The 15,251-nt window shown below is 45.1% G+C and overlaps 1 protein-coding gene across 1 annotated transcript in view; it reads left to right on the top strand.

The window, feature by feature from the left end:
- The window catches only part of PGBD5 (piggyBac transposable element derived 5), a 105,963-nt gene that overhangs the window by 79,357 nt on the left and 11,355 nt on the right, over window positions 1-15,251 (top strand). The window contains exons 4-6 of the mRNA XM_077346467.1: window positions 5,912-6,092; window positions 12,031-12,228; window positions 13,419-13,524. Of these exons, the coding sequence (XP_077202582.1) occupies window positions 5,912-6,092; window positions 12,031-12,228; window positions 13,419-13,524 (485 nt within the window). The remainder of the gene's footprint in view (window positions 1-5,911; window positions 6,093-12,030; window positions 12,229-13,418; window positions 13,525-15,251) is intronic.

The raw sequence follows: 15,251 nt of genomic DNA, 5'->3' as shown, positions 1-15,251 counted from the left end.
CTCAATTTCCTCTTCTTCTCCCGAAGCACCCCGGTATACCACGGCACCCATTTGAGTTGAGGGCAGAGAGGACGTCTAGGGGCAATCATGTTGATGACATCAGCCAGGTGGGACTGCCAGTCCTTCACCATGGTGTTCAATGAATTGCCAGGAGGCATCGGGTCCCGCAGAGCATTCCGGCCATCCTACCTCACAAATGCCTGGAGGAGTATTGGAGACTTATGCTCCCAATAGCTGGCCTCTAGCTGCAGTTTCCTAATGCTCTTAAAGGGTAGTCCCAAGTAGAGCACATTGCAATAATCCAGTAAAACCCAGAGATGGACCTTCCAGTGAGAAATGGCTTGCAGTAATACTGTGGGGAGAGGAAAGGAAGGTGATTGTAAGCTGCTTTGAGGCTTCTTAAAGTAGAGAAAAGCAAGGTATAAAAACCAACTCCCTTACTCTTCTTCTACTCATAGCTTAGAACTTGAGGCATAGGCATAGAGTATCATGAAATCCATCTCGTAAATCTTTATCCCACCTTTCTTCCATGGAGCCCATGGTTCTACTCTCTCCCATTTTAGTCTCACAACAAGTTTGTGCAGCTGAAACAAAGTGACTGGTGCACTGGCACGCAGTGAGATTCATGGCAGAATGAAGATTTTTAACCTAGGTCTCTCAAATCCTACACAATACTAGAAAAATACAGTTGTGGCAGTATTGTAGAATGGCCTGATTGCTTTTTTGCAGAAAGACCTTGAAGGGGATGATAAGATTTCCCTACTTAAAACTGCCCTATCCTGCGTGTCCCAGGCTACTTCCATCTCATCCCAGGAGCGAAACAGGGCTGGCCCTCATCAGTATTTGGATGGGAGATTCCACTGTCACTCTGCAGAAGAAGGGAATGGAAACCACCTCTGAACCTCTCTTGCCTTGAAAACCCGGTGAGATTGCCCTAAGCCAATAGTGACTTGATAGCACTTTACATACATATATAAAGCCATGCTCTTTCTGTCCAGGTTGTTTCAAGGAGGTGCTGTGGCTCAGAGTGTTCTTTCCCGTGTTCAGCATTTGGCATTTCCACATAAAGGCTCTTATGCAGCAGATGCCAGGAAGGATTACATTTTGTCTCTACTAGCCAGTCTAGATGAAGCTAGAGCAACCAATAGTCTGACCTAGAACAGAGTATTATCACATCTTTACTCTGTAGTTTGAATACTGATAGCTTCTTCAGTCTTGGCAACATTTCTGGCAATGCACTCTAAAATGATGCAGGGTTACTGTGCTGTGGAGGGGGCATTGACCCCTTTTTCTTTGTCTCCTCCCCTTCTTCTCTCCCCCATAAGTCTTGTTATACAAACTCCATTTACATTGAGCCAGCTATAAAGAGTCACTGCAGCTCTCTGAACATGTCAGGCCTGAACAAACTTGGCAAGGCATTCCATTAGAATGGGGATGACTTTGACTGTCCTCACATCATGAATAAACTTATTTGTTCCTAATGAAGTCCTAATTGATTTACTAGCTGTGCTAGACAGAGCCTGGGGTGAATGTGCTTTTCAAGGGCAGAGTTGAAGGAGGCTTGTCCATCTGTCCCTTTTATGATGTTCAGAGGACTTGGTTGACAAATATGCGGACGTCTGGTGTGGAGACTGGTTATTTTGGATGTTTCAGCTGCTTGCCCCCTCACCCAGTTAGGCTGTACCCTTGATATCATTTGTATCCTATCCATCAATTTGTTAAGATTCCCAGCTGGGCAAATAGCTGTTGCCTGGAACTGTTTCTTGCCCTCCTCTTCCTGTGGTCCCAGTCCAAACCAGACTCATGCATATCTGGGAAGACACCAGGGTTCTCCAGATCCCAGTCCTGCCTTTCTCCTGGGCATCTGCAGAGCCACAATGGGTCCTTTCAGTTGGCTTCAGACTTTTTGATGTCACTTGCAGTTTTGCCTGTGCCTCTCCTTGAGCATCTGAGAAATCCATGTTACATATTAATAAAAATAGGGATTTACAAATCCACTTGGGTAGGCAATCTTCTCTATAAAGCACACCCAGGTTGTGTGTTGACAATTGCTTCTGATACAACTAGATCTGGTGACTCTAAAAGCAGACTAAAATTGTAACCACAGCCAGGGTTCCTTTCCTGCAATTGTTTTACAGAGGATAATTTAATGCCAAGGAAGGGCCATTTAAGTCCAGCTAAAAATGGCAATAATAAATATGTTGTCTAGCTGACTATAAAAGCAATGAACCCTCAAGGGCATGATCCAATAGGAAGTTCTCGTGTGCAAGCCTCATTGAAATGAACCCTGATTCATTCCCTTGAGGACTGTGCAGGAGCAATTCTTCTTTGATCATTTCCCAGAGCACAACAGACTTTGGCTCTCCCGGTTCATCATTAATTATAGCAGCTTAGGTTGCAATTATATTCTCTGGACAAGGGTACAACCACAGCCAAATCCACACTGCTAGTATAACAAAAGATACACTATTGTAGAGACATTCCAAGGGCACAAGGTGATTATTATGCAACGGTAGTCATAAATTAGTGCTAAGGGCTATATTGTTGCCATTGTGAAAGTGTAAGGGAGGAAAGGGGAAATTGGGGTATGGCAGAGAAACCAAGAACTGAATTTGCATACTGTTCCTTTCCAGGGCCAAGTTCCGACTCTCTCCCTAAACTGAAGTGGGAATGTGATTCCACACAGAGTTGGGGGAGGGGGCTCTCTATACTGTCCCCACCCATATTGCAGGACAGCATGGAGAAGGAAACAGTATATTGGCTAGAGTGCTGGACTATCACTAGGGAGACCTACATTCATAGTTCTATTCAGCCATGGAACTCACAGATTTCCTTTCAATCCATCTATTCATCCATCCAAAAGTAAAAGAGCTAAAATTGTACTTTTTAAAACAAAAGCTGGGAAGTCAGAGGTCCCAGCAGATAGATTATTATAATGCTTTAGCCATACGCAAATAGCCATTTAAAAACCTGAAAAAGTGGGATGGAGTAGTGGCCATGGGGATGGGGAGTGGTGTCTGTGGTCAGGAAAGTTTGGGGAAAACTGCTGTACGGGTGCTCTGTTGCCACAGCAAATGCCTCTGCAATCAAGTGAGAAGCTTCAAAGAGAACTACCGCCTACAAGGGAGTGCCTTGTGTTTTATTGTAATTATAAGTAATAAGTAATATTTTTATTTAATGTTTATCATTGTTTGCTAACATGCCCCTGAAACTGCCCTGGGCTCTGCTTCCTGGGGAAAACCAGTTCTTATGTACAGACCTCCATGGATTTGTCTGGTTCCTTTTCAAAGCCATCTGAGCTAGAGGCCTCTTCTGCATTTTCCAGCAGTAAATGCCATGAATTATGTATTTTGTGAAAAGTACTTTCTTATGTCAGAGCTGAATCTACTGCCCATCTAGTTCATGGGGGACTGCAGCAGTATTACTGCAACCAAGTGGTGGCACCTGGGTTTTGCTGTGGCATAAGCTGAGCCAGAGGCCATTTCTTCAGGTGGATGAAGATGAATCTGACAGCAGGGACCTTGGCTCATGAATGCATATGCAGGATAAAAATCTCTTATTCTTTCAGATTCTACCTCTTTGTCATTTGTTTGAAATTTGGTATTAAAGAAAAGAGAAAGTTCTTTCTTTGCTCTCTGCATACCCTACATGATTGTATATCACATCTTCTTCCAGAAAAACTCCAAATTATTAGCCTTTCCTCATAGCAAAAATGCTCCAACCTCCATTTCTGCCCCCCTTCTAGCTCTAGGATGACCTTTGTTTTAGATGGAGGACGGAGCAAGTGGAACTGTAATAAGCGTTCCAATTGACACTGCACCAAAAATATACCAAAAATGTACATGAAGGCATTCTGATGCTTATGGTTTTATTCTCAGTCCCTTCCCTTGCATGGGATATCCCTGATTTAATCTTGCAATCCTATGTGGTTGTCTGATGCCAAAGGGCTTAATAATGCAGTCTTACACCGAGTTGCACCCTTCTATGCCCATTCAACTGAATTTAAAAGGTGGAACTCTGTTTAGTGGCAAACATCTATTAAAGTTCGAAGGAAGGGAAAGCCCTTCATGTACCTGTGGACTGTATTTCCTGCAGCACTCACAGAGGAGTGGAACAATTTCGATGTTATCTAGGCAATTACCCACAAGCCCTTGCACATTTTGAGCTGAGTGCCCAACTAGATGTTCTGCTTTTAAAGGTCCCACCAACCCAACTTTGGTTCCACACAGCCACTCAATAGCTGTGGAAATGGCATTTAAAAACTAAAGAACCTGTTTTGGCTCAGAATGCCATGGTGGGGAAGGAAAGTTTCCTACTCCCTCTACCTGCCTCAAATTGTCATGCTCCTGCTGGGAGCAGGAAGTCCCCTGTTCCCAGGCACTGTTAGTGGCAATGGGAGAAATATAGTAAAATTAGAAGTAAAGCCAATTTCTAAAAATGGACAGATGTCGGGGGTACGATGCTGACGGTTTGCTGGCCATTCCCTCCCATCGCATCCAAGGTGGGAGGGCAGCGCGGGCAGCAGCATGATGACAGGCACAACCACGCAGGCGCAGGACTCTGCACCTGCATGGTTTCAGCCGGGGTCACAGTGCTGGCTACGCGGGGCTGGCTGAGAGCAGAGGGAACAGCCGGCAAAGCAGCCGAATTGGAGAAGCATAAGTACGGGCATGGAGAAACAGGACATTGAGTCGGCCGGGCAGGATCGGGTGTTGGCGGGGGTAAGTTGCATGCATGCATCGGTGGGCGGGCAGGGTGTTGTTGGTGGGGGTGGGGGTGTTTGCAGGTAGCAGGGAGGTCCCTCCCTGGGCAAGGGCTGTCGCTTCGACGCAGCAGCCCTGCTGCTTTCCCTGGGTGCAGCAGCATGGGGTGAACCTCCTCCCCAGCGGCCATCCCCGTCCCCGGCCGAAGTCTGTTGGTGCGTGGTGGGAAAAGAGCAGGGATGCAGCGCCTTTGACGTGGCATCCCTGCTCTTTCCGGTGGAGATGACTCACCATTCAGAGGCCGCAGCAGCGAGGACGGCTGCCTGGGAGGACTGGCAAGTTGGCGGCATGCTGTTCTTAGACGGGCCAAGTAGCCAATGGGGAGCCACTTGGCCCTGGAGTGCCACTCGGAGGAGCAAATCAGGAGCCACTTCGCGGCTCCTGATTCGGTCCTCTGAGTTTTTATCACGGACAGCGCCCGCCCCCTCTCCTCCCCCTCAGCCCTTAGCCTTTTATTTATACCGCTTCACTGGAGCATTGGAAAGATGGCCATTGGGCCACCCCTGCATCCTCACTTCCTGGGAAAACTCAGAAGCAATGTCATGCCTGCTAGGTCATGCCTGGCAATCCTACTTTCCCTGTCCACAATCTGTTTTCTTGTACAGTACTCTGGGTGTGTGTGTGTGGGGGGGAGGGTATTTCCCCATTTGGCTGCTCCATGCAAAGTATTCCATGCATGAGGAACAGCAAAAATTGGGAAGCAATTCCCTATAGACGCACTGTTTCAGTGCCAGAAAATGTTTGGGGGAGGCAGAGATTTCCTGCCTGCAAGTGGCTTTCCAAGCTCTCTGGTTTTTAAATGCCATTTAATCAGAGCCCAGAACTGGCTCCTTAAAAACAAGCATATCTAGCTGCACCCTCAATAGTTTTTTCCGTGGATCTATCCTTTTGTAACAAGAGACCAGGTCAAAATGTGCTTTTTTCAAATGATGTTTTGAGCAGGATTACTGTTCTATTTCTAGGGAACTGAATTTCTTTCTTACTAGAATGGCAACAGAAGGTTTATAAAGGATGAATAGTCCATAGCACTGATCGAGTATTCCCTCTTTGTGTTTATTAAATCGGTCTCCAAGAAGGGCCACAGAATTGCCGTTGGCTTCTACACAAATTAACTTTTCTCCTGCTGTTCTTTCTGCTTGATTGTTAAGATTTATGTCCATCTGAAAGAAGGAAGCGGTGCTGAAGGTTTGGATACTTTGAAGAACAAAACCCAGCTCCACAGCATGGTGGCCAAGAATCTGTGTAAGAACATTGCAGGGAAAAACTACATCATCTTCACTGGCCCCAGTATTACTAGCCTGAATCTCTTCGAAGAGTTTGAAAAGCAAGGTTTGTGATGGCCTACATATTGACAGCAAAAGAGAATCTTCCGGCCTCTAGTCCAAGAAAGCTTTTGCACAGTAAAATTGTTAGTCTCAGGGCTCTGTTAGTGCTGCACAAGCAGTTAAGGGTCTAAAAATACAAGACAATGAAAGATCCCAGAATTTCTCTTGTTTAAGTGCACTAGCAGCTGGGCGGGGCCCCAGTCTGGACTGAAGGTATCGTACAGGGAGAGAAGGCATATGTTCCATCGGTCAGAGCCAACCTCACTCTATTCCATCATTAACTCTGGAAGGGGAAAATGGACAGTTAGAGGGGCTTGAGTTCTCCCACCTTCTGTTGGTTAATAAAAGCACAAGGAGGTAGATGGTGAGTTTGTATCCACAAAGTCCCCTCTCCCTCTGCATTAAGAATGCCAGCCTCCAAGTTGGACTGGGGATCCCCCAGAATTACAGCTCATCTCCAGCCTACAGAGATCAGTTCTGTTGTGTCTGTGGACATTCAGAGATCTTGAATCTGGGAGTGGAGACTGGGATCCTGAACCCTTGCTAAGGATTCACCAGTTCCCGGGTTGCAGCCAGTCACCTAACAGACTTAAGGACCAGTCACCAGTGTCCGTTAACAGCCAATGGTGTATCTTGGTGGGAGGCTCAAGTCTGTGTATTAAGTTCCACAGTTCTGGTAGTTGTTGTGCAGTGTTTTCAGGTTCTAGTACAGTTGTGATTTTTGGAGCTGAGTGTCCATGTCTTACTGAAGCCATGGCTTTAAGAAATCCCCCTGCAGAAAATGGATACATTAGAGAGTAGACTGTATGGCTTTGTGCCCCACTGAAAGTCCCTTTCCACACAGATTCCATTTCCAAATCTCCAGGCACCGCCCAATCTAAACTGGCAGCCCTTCTCCCCCAGATCCCAGCGGTGGCCAGGGAGAACATGGGAGGCCTATGCTGCATGATCACCTGAATTTGGATCCAACACAGCTACTCTTGTTGTTTCCTCTGTGCTGTGTTTCCTCTGTTGCCAGCTGGGAATATGCTTCATTAATCTGACGGTAGCCTCTAGTCCATGATAATTATGCTAAATAAACCCATAAAAGAGGCCAGAAGATGACTGTTTCATTCAGGAGCCAAACAAATGATTAACACAAAATATTCCGAAACATTACTAAACAGCCCCAACTCGTACTGTCATCATACACCAACTTCATACATTACAATCAGATGCTTATTTTTATTTGGCACTATGGCATTGTGAGAGTTACTGCCTCACACGTAACACAACCAGAGCACTGTCATTAGGTGTCAAAATTGCCATTAAATGGTCCTCTGAACTGGCCTTAAGGGTATCTCTGTAGGTTCACTGGCTTGTAAGAGTAGCAGGGGCTCCCTGTAGGATCAGGTTGGCTCCTTGTCTTTCCTGTCTGCTATGGGGGACTCTGATGTCCTGTTTGTTATCCCAGATAGGGTGGAAAGGCCAGAAGCAGGAGACACTAATCCTGTCTTACCAGAGGTCCTGAAGTGAGAGGCACCATCTCATACAAAGTTTTGTGTCTCTCCACTGTATCAAAATGCCACAATAATCTAACATTATGCTAGTATTTACTCATTCCAAGTTTCAAAAAATTAAATCCACTTGGAAATGGAATGGAAGATCCTAGACAGTCAAAAGGGGTAGCTGCATGAGAGATGTGACAACAGGAGGCTTCTCACCATGATTTTAAAAGGATAACAAGAAAGCTCCCAGAAACTAGACAGCACTCAGCATTGCAAACAGTGGGACCCAAAGACCACTAAATGAGAGTGGCACAGTCTGTCTCAAAGATGACAAGCGCCCACCTGGTACTTGATGGGGCCTCCTTCTGAGCAAGCATGGGCAAGCCTGAGTTGCTGCCAAGCCTCTGCCAAGCCTCTGTCTGCCCCCACCTGTCTCTGGCTCTCTTCTCCATCCCCTGCTCTCTGGCTGATGTGCGCCTGGTTTATGTCAAGGCTTCACAGCCACAGGCTCAATACACTATCAGATGGGACTTGTGATGCAGATTTAATAAGACAGAGCAAAGCTATCGATCCAGATGGATTTAATTTTCATTACACGTTACTATCACAACAGTGGATTCCAATGACTAATTTCCACTGACCATTTAAAACAAAGCCCTTCCTAGTGGGAACATACTCTGCTGCAGAGACCTGCATTTTGCCAGGAGGTCTTGAGTCTCACTGTTGTTGTTGTTTTGAATAGTGGGGCTATTGACAGTTCACTTGATCCTGAAGATATCGTGCAGCCAGAGGTGGCACTTTTGGCTGAGGAAATCCCTGGAGGTTGGGGACAATATGGGAAAGGATCTCAGTGAGGATATAACACTCTCCAAAGCTGCTATTTCCTTTTGGGGCCTGATTTTTGCAGTCGGAAGATCTGCTGTAATGCCAGGAAAAAAACAAGTCCCACACAGAAGTTAGGTACCTTACATTCAACCCGATCCTCAGTGAATTTACTTGAAGTCCCATATACTCCTATGGAGCTTACACCCAGGAATTAGGCATAGGCCTTAGATCTATTACAGATGGACTTATCCTGGATGCTTTCGAGTGATCTTGCATTGAGCAGAGGGTTGGACTAGACAGCCTGCATGCCCCCTTCCAAATCTATGATTCTATTAAAAGAATGGGATGATTGTGTCCAATCCATAGTCTCCTGCTCCAGTCTGTAATAACCATCTGACAAAATTAATTAATATGGCACTGTTTTTTATTCCAAAACATGCTCAAATACTTTGAGTACCTTAGAAACCAGTGTTTGAGCTAAATGAGATAAAAAGCTGTTTTAGGTTTGGTTACGTGGCTGATTGCAAGCAAAGAAGGGCTTGCCGTCCAAGGCCTGCAAAAAGAGAAATGCCATTATTGAATTATGGTTGCCATCCTCCCAGTGGGTCCTGGAGTTCTCTTGGAATTGCAGCTGATCTCTAAACTACAAGGATCACTTCCCTGGTAGAAAGGGTGGATTTAGAGGGAGGACTGCGTGGAATTATGCCCCCAGTGAAGTCCTTCATCTTTCCAAACTCCACCCTTCTTGGCAATGCCCCCAAATTTCCAGGAATTTCACAAGCCACAGTTGGCAGTCCCATCCAGGATGGAGTGTAGATCATTGATGATGTGTTGGACAGCCAGTGCTGTTCTTTGCTTACCTATTTGGAGCTATCTTGAGGTAGACTTTCTCTGGTTTCTTCATTTTCCCTTCAACAAAAAGACTTCAGAGTGAGACTCCAGTATGGGAGGCTAAAACTGGATTCATTAAGAGGCTTAATGAAGGCTTGTCCTTCAGTAGTTAACCTGCCACTAGGGGTACCTTCATCTGGGGTCTGGAGTTCTCCTTCACTGATTCTGCATGGCAGCGGCCACACCTGGCCACCACCAGGAGTTTGCAACAGGGCCTTTTGCCCTGTGTCCCCATGGAGGACTGGTTTCAGTGGTGGACCCTGTCTGCCCTGGATTTCTGCTTCCACATGAGGCAGCCAGGGTAGTGTTTCGCAATCCCAACTTAGTAAAAAAAAATTAATGCCTCATACAACTCTACACTGCCATGAAGCACTGCAGAGCTGACTGGGGCATTTCTTGTCCCTTCCAAGATGCCATAGGCAGGGGAGGAGCTGGGCCTTCCAGGCCTGGCTCTTCCCCATCCACATGGCCCACAACATGAAAAGGACCATGGAAGAATCCGTGTTCCCTTTCTGCAGGGAGCCTGGGGGCCAGATTTGGGCCAGCCCTTGGTTGGCACCAGACCAGTGCCTATGTCACGGGGACATGGGAATTTGCCCTGTCACCATGTGAGTAGTAAGGTGGGGCTTATTCCCCATTCAGAATCAGTACTAGAATTACAATTGATACCCAGATAATTATCCCTAGAGGAAATTGCAGAGCAGCTGGCTAATGTGGGTGAGATTCTACAGTCAACTCACATTCAAAGATCATGAATAAAATGATTTTTTAATAACTACATAGATAACTGAGAAAAATCAGTAGACAGAATTACTGGCAGAATCCTAAGGGCCATTCTGCACAACTGCCAATGTAGCTAAATGTAAGCGCTATTGTAAAGCGCTAAAATTAATAATGGCAGGTCTTGATAACACACACAGCCGTTTCTAGCGGTAAAAAGGCTCTCCCACTAGCGCTGTTTTGTTACCCACAAGTTTCCCGTCTTGCCTGAATTGCTACAAACGAGACATAATTTGTGGTGTTTCTGCTGGCCTCTGGCTGTCAATCAAACTAAAGAGCCAATGAAATCAATGTCCTAGTGCCACCAAAAAACTCTTTTCCCTTTATTTATTTATTTTGAAAAAAACCAAAAATACAAGTGGCAACGAATATGTGTTTACTCATTGCTCCATAGAAAGCCTCTTTTGGTTTCCCTTCCCAAAAGATTCCTTTATCGGACAAAACATGCCGCGCTCACGTGTATTCGTTGACACGCGTTTCCATTAAAAAAAAAATTTTTTTTTGAGCAATGACTGTGGGTGATGGCACTTGGAAAGTTTTAATATATTTGAAGAAGGGTGCTTTCTGTTTGGCACTGCTGCATTAGTTGTTCAGGAACTTCAGTTAAAGAAGCCGTGTGCTCGCATGTTCATTGCTATTGGCAGCTTGAAGGGGAAAAAGCCTTCCCCATCTCCCGGAAGCTTGGGGTCAGGAGCGAAGGAGGAACCTTCTTCCTACCACTATACTGAGAACACACATGTCTTTTTCGGATGTGTTGCAGGTTGTTCTCAGGAGTCAAGCGTTTTTTTTTAGGGGGAATCCACTTTTTATGATTCCCCGAAAAGTGCTACATCGAAGCGCTTTTTGCGGGAGTGTTGCAGGAGTGTTGCAATTGTGTACGATGTCATGCATAATGTTAAAAAATAGTGTTTCACAACAGTTACACTTCAGCAACATCAGCACTGTGCAGAATGGCCCCATGAAAAGAATCCAAAGTACACTGCTAGCTCATTCCATAGCTATATAAGAACATCTACTACATTCCTGTCTAAGGAATGGGTTCAAGACAGTCTCTTTGGCACAGCCTGACAGAATCATTCTATGATCAAAATACTGAAATAGGATTTTAACCCAGAGCAGAAGTTGTAGAGATTCTCCTGCAGGATTTCCAGACCAATAAGAATTTATACAAGTTTTCTGTCCAAGTCTGCTTTTGATTAATCAGGTCAAAAGTTTGGATAAGAAGGTTAAGGCACCAAGCAGAGAAGCTAAACCTGATGCATCTCAACTCCTGTGACAGCTTGACAAAATGATGGGATGAATCTAATACAGATGACCAGAGATCTGTCTTTTCCCTTCCTGAGATGCAACCTTAGGAATTTTGCTGCTGATTTCCACAACTGTTTTGTGTTATTCTAAAATGACATTTTAAAAGCATCTTTCCACCCCTCTGCAGATGTTATGTTACTCTAAAAACACATTTAATCTTCTAAAAACACCAACTACATAAAATGGCAGCTGAGTGAAAGCCCACTCATTGCACCTACAGAAATAGGGTCCAATTCACTAATAGTTATGCAGGAATAAATTTGGGTTATATTTTGGATATTTTGTTTTTGCTGCCCCAAGCCAACAGTTACCTCAGTGGATGATATTCAGTGGTTCCCCAGTTACTCCTCCAATTGTTATTTCTTTTCCTTCTTTCTTAGATTAGTTCATGACAATTAGAACATACTTGACAACATGGGAAAGTGGAATATAAGAATTCCAAACAAACATTATTCTAGATAAAAATGTGCTTGGGTGTCAATATTGTCAGGCATGTTGTGTTGGCCCAAGGTACAAGGAATATTTCCTCTTGGAAACCATAGGTCATTGGTCAGTGACTGGGGAACCTTTCTCCATCCTGGTTTGTTGGTGTTCTTTTTCCACTCTTGAACCACAGCATATTTAATAGAAACGTATTATCTTTTTTTGCAGAGATTTATTGCTGTGGGCTGCTAAGTGCAAGGAAAAGCGACTGCACTGGTTTGCCTCCATCTATGCTAAACAACCCAGATGTGCCTCAGTCTCGAGGACAGTACAGGATCAAGATGAAAGGAAATATGTCCCTGATCTGCTGGTACAATAAAGGGTATTTTCGGTTTTTGGCCAATGCTTATTCCCCAGTACAACAAGGTGAGCAGTATGCATGAAGTATGATGATCCTACATACAAATCTTCTCATGGATTTTTAAGGGAAGGGTTAAATGCCTGATTAAATCCCTCCTTTTGAAATCAATGGGGCTTTAAAAGACTTTGGCTTGTGCGTACATGTGTCTTATTTGCAAGTTTAGATTAGATGGCACTTGCTTAATGCAGATATAAGCACCCAAGCACATTCATCAACCAGTTCTGCATGAAAAAGTCATCTCTACTTAGAATCTATGTGCCATTATCATCAGATCTGTGTTATAAAGCATTTAGCTATGGTTTTAGCACCATCAGTGGTCAAAATGGCGTGCCACCAAATCCTAATCTTGTTAACATGGAAGAAAATCCATTAATTTCCCTGCCGCTTATTTCCAAAGTAAATGTGCATAGGATTGCAGCCATAACATCAATGGCAGTCTCTGTCCTGAGAAGGTGATAATCTGGATTTATGGGCACAAGATCCATCCAACCTTTTGCAATGAAGAAGGGCCCGCAGGCTCTCAAGGCTGCTTTTCTCACCACCAAACAGCTCATATAATTAATGCCCTTTGGGGGTCAGAATCTCCCTCTGCATTACTAAGCAGGGAAAATTTTGCAAATATTTGGTGATATCTTCCATGCTAGGTCACCATGCTAGGATAAGTGTATTGAGTTAATAAAAAGCCATGCAAGCTCATAATGGTTATGGATCTGTTTTAGTAGAGGTGTAAAATCCACATATTTGTTCCTATAATTAAAAAAAACCCTCTATTTGCTGCATGACTTATTCTTTCTGAGGTTACTCTAGTTGTTTGGGAATGATCCTGTTACTTCTCATTCCTATTCAGAAACAGGATTATCCTGGCAGGGGAAACAAATATCATTATATCAATGGCTCAGTTTACGGCCAAGGGACTGGTGTGAGAAAGCACAGCATGCCAGTCTGTGGTGTTGTGGTTAGAATCTCAGACAAAGATCCAAGCTCACTGAGTGCCAGTCATTCTTTCGCAACCTCAGCCCACCTCACAGGACTGATGTCAGGACAAAAGGGAAAGGAAGAAATGTGTGTGATGTCCCAAGCTCCTGGGATGAAGGGCTGAATAAATATGCGTTAGCCGTGCTGTCAGTTTACAAAACATAGCTAAGATGCGACTGTGACTGAGCACAAACGGTGCTTTTCTTTTTCATTGAAACAGGAGTGATCATTAAGCGGAAAAGCGGAGAGATCCCCTGCCCGCTGGCAGTAGAGGCATTTGCTGCTCATCTCAGTTATATCTGCAAATATGATGACAAGTACAGCAAGTAAGTGAGCAGGAGGCTGGGGAAAGGGTCACCCTTAGAGCACTGTAATCATGGGTGATGGGAACACATGGATTTCTGTTTCAGAAATGTCTGGTCCTATAGATCAGGGGCAGCGAAAAAGCTTCTGATGTACATTTGCTATATGTGGATTTATTTCAGCTTTATGAGCAAGAGTTATATCCCAAAATGCTGTAATAGCATAGCCACTTCATTCTTGGAAGGATGAGTGTTTGTATGTTACGACAGTGGTCCCCAACCTTTTTGAGGCTGGGGACCGGTGGCAGCAGGGAAGGCGATTGCCTGGCCGCGCGCCGAAATTGCACACACCGTGCACGCGCAATTTTGGCCACGCATGGCGCATATGCGCATGCACGGCCCGGCCATGCATGCACAATGCGTGTGCGTGACCCTGCTTCCCTCTCCCCCCTCCCACACTAAGAAGCTTCCCGGGCCGCAAGCTTGCGGCCCGGGATGTTTTTTACTGGGGGGGGCGGGGAGAGGGAGCCATGGCCCGGTGCCAGGGCCGCCGTGGCCCGGTACCAGGCTGTGGCCCGGTGGTTGGGGACCACTATGTTACGATGCTTCTTCCTGTGAAGAGCCATCATGTCAACATCAGAGCTTTCCCCCCCCCCTCTAGACTGCTTGGTGTAGTGGTTAAGAGTGTTGGCCTCTAATCTGGAGAACCAGGTTTGATTTCCCACTCCTCCACAAGCAGCCAGCTGGGTGACCTTGGGCCAGTCACAGAGCTCTCTTAGCCTCACCTACCTCACAAAGTACCTGTTGTAGGAAGGGAAGGTGATTGTAAACCACTTTGAGACTCCTTTGGGTAGTGAAAAGTGGGGTATAAAAACCAACCTTCTTCCATTCCAATAACCAATTCTGCTTAGCTTCCAAGATCTGACCTGATCATTCAAATTAAATTTAGGCATAAAATGATCACAGTCCTGTCAAGCAATGTTCAGTGTCAACACAGTAATGGAGGCGGTTGTTTTATTATTTATTATTATTATATTTGTTGCCTTGACTTCTCCCTGATATGCTAGCTTATTTATGTTGGGAAGTGTTCAAACACCTGACTCCCTCACCTACATCCATATCATACAATCTGACTGCTATACATTGGAACTAGCTGTTTGAACACGTGTTTTGCTAGGGTAGGACTCAGTGGTCCCAGAGACACAACCTAGGTGGCTCACCTGTCCTGAATCAGACAAAATGAGGAGCTTTCAAATTCAGCCGCTGATGCGTGCAGATGTTTCCCAATGGTAGGAAGTATTTACTTAAGTCCTGCATGTGCATTCCTCCCTGACCATCCTTAACATAACAGTGGGGTTGTAAGAAGAGGGCAAAACAGCTTCTTTCATGAAAGTGGCCCACTGAGTCCCTAGCTGAAAAGGAGGCACAAGCCTGCAGCTGTGACACGTTCAGTGAGGGGACAAAGACCAAAAGAAGACTTGAGAGAATATGTTTGGGGGAGGGGGTAGTTGGTAACTGACCCCCTGATTCTCTCAAGGGCAAAAAGACTTGGCAAAAACAAGTTTGGGAAACCTTTCTCTTCTTGCCATTGAAATTCAGTATGCAAATCTTTTAGAAATGGAGCACAAATGTGTTGCTCTATTTTTACCAGCTCAGTAGGGGCCAGTCTGCCAAGACACCAGTGTGGAATGTGGAACTAGAAGTCATGAAAAAGCTTTTGCATGGAACGGGTCATGTTCTGTGCTCCAAAG

The sequence above is a fragment of the Paroedura picta genome, chromosome 1 (assembly GCF_049243985.1).
Source record: "Paroedura picta isolate Pp20150507F chromosome 1, Ppicta_v3.0, whole genome shotgun sequence".
In the NCBI taxonomy this organism is placed as follows: Eukaryota; Metazoa; Chordata; class Lepidosauria; order Squamata; family Gekkonidae; genus Paroedura; species Paroedura picta.
This window is presented reverse-complemented; position numbering and strand designations above follow the sequence as displayed.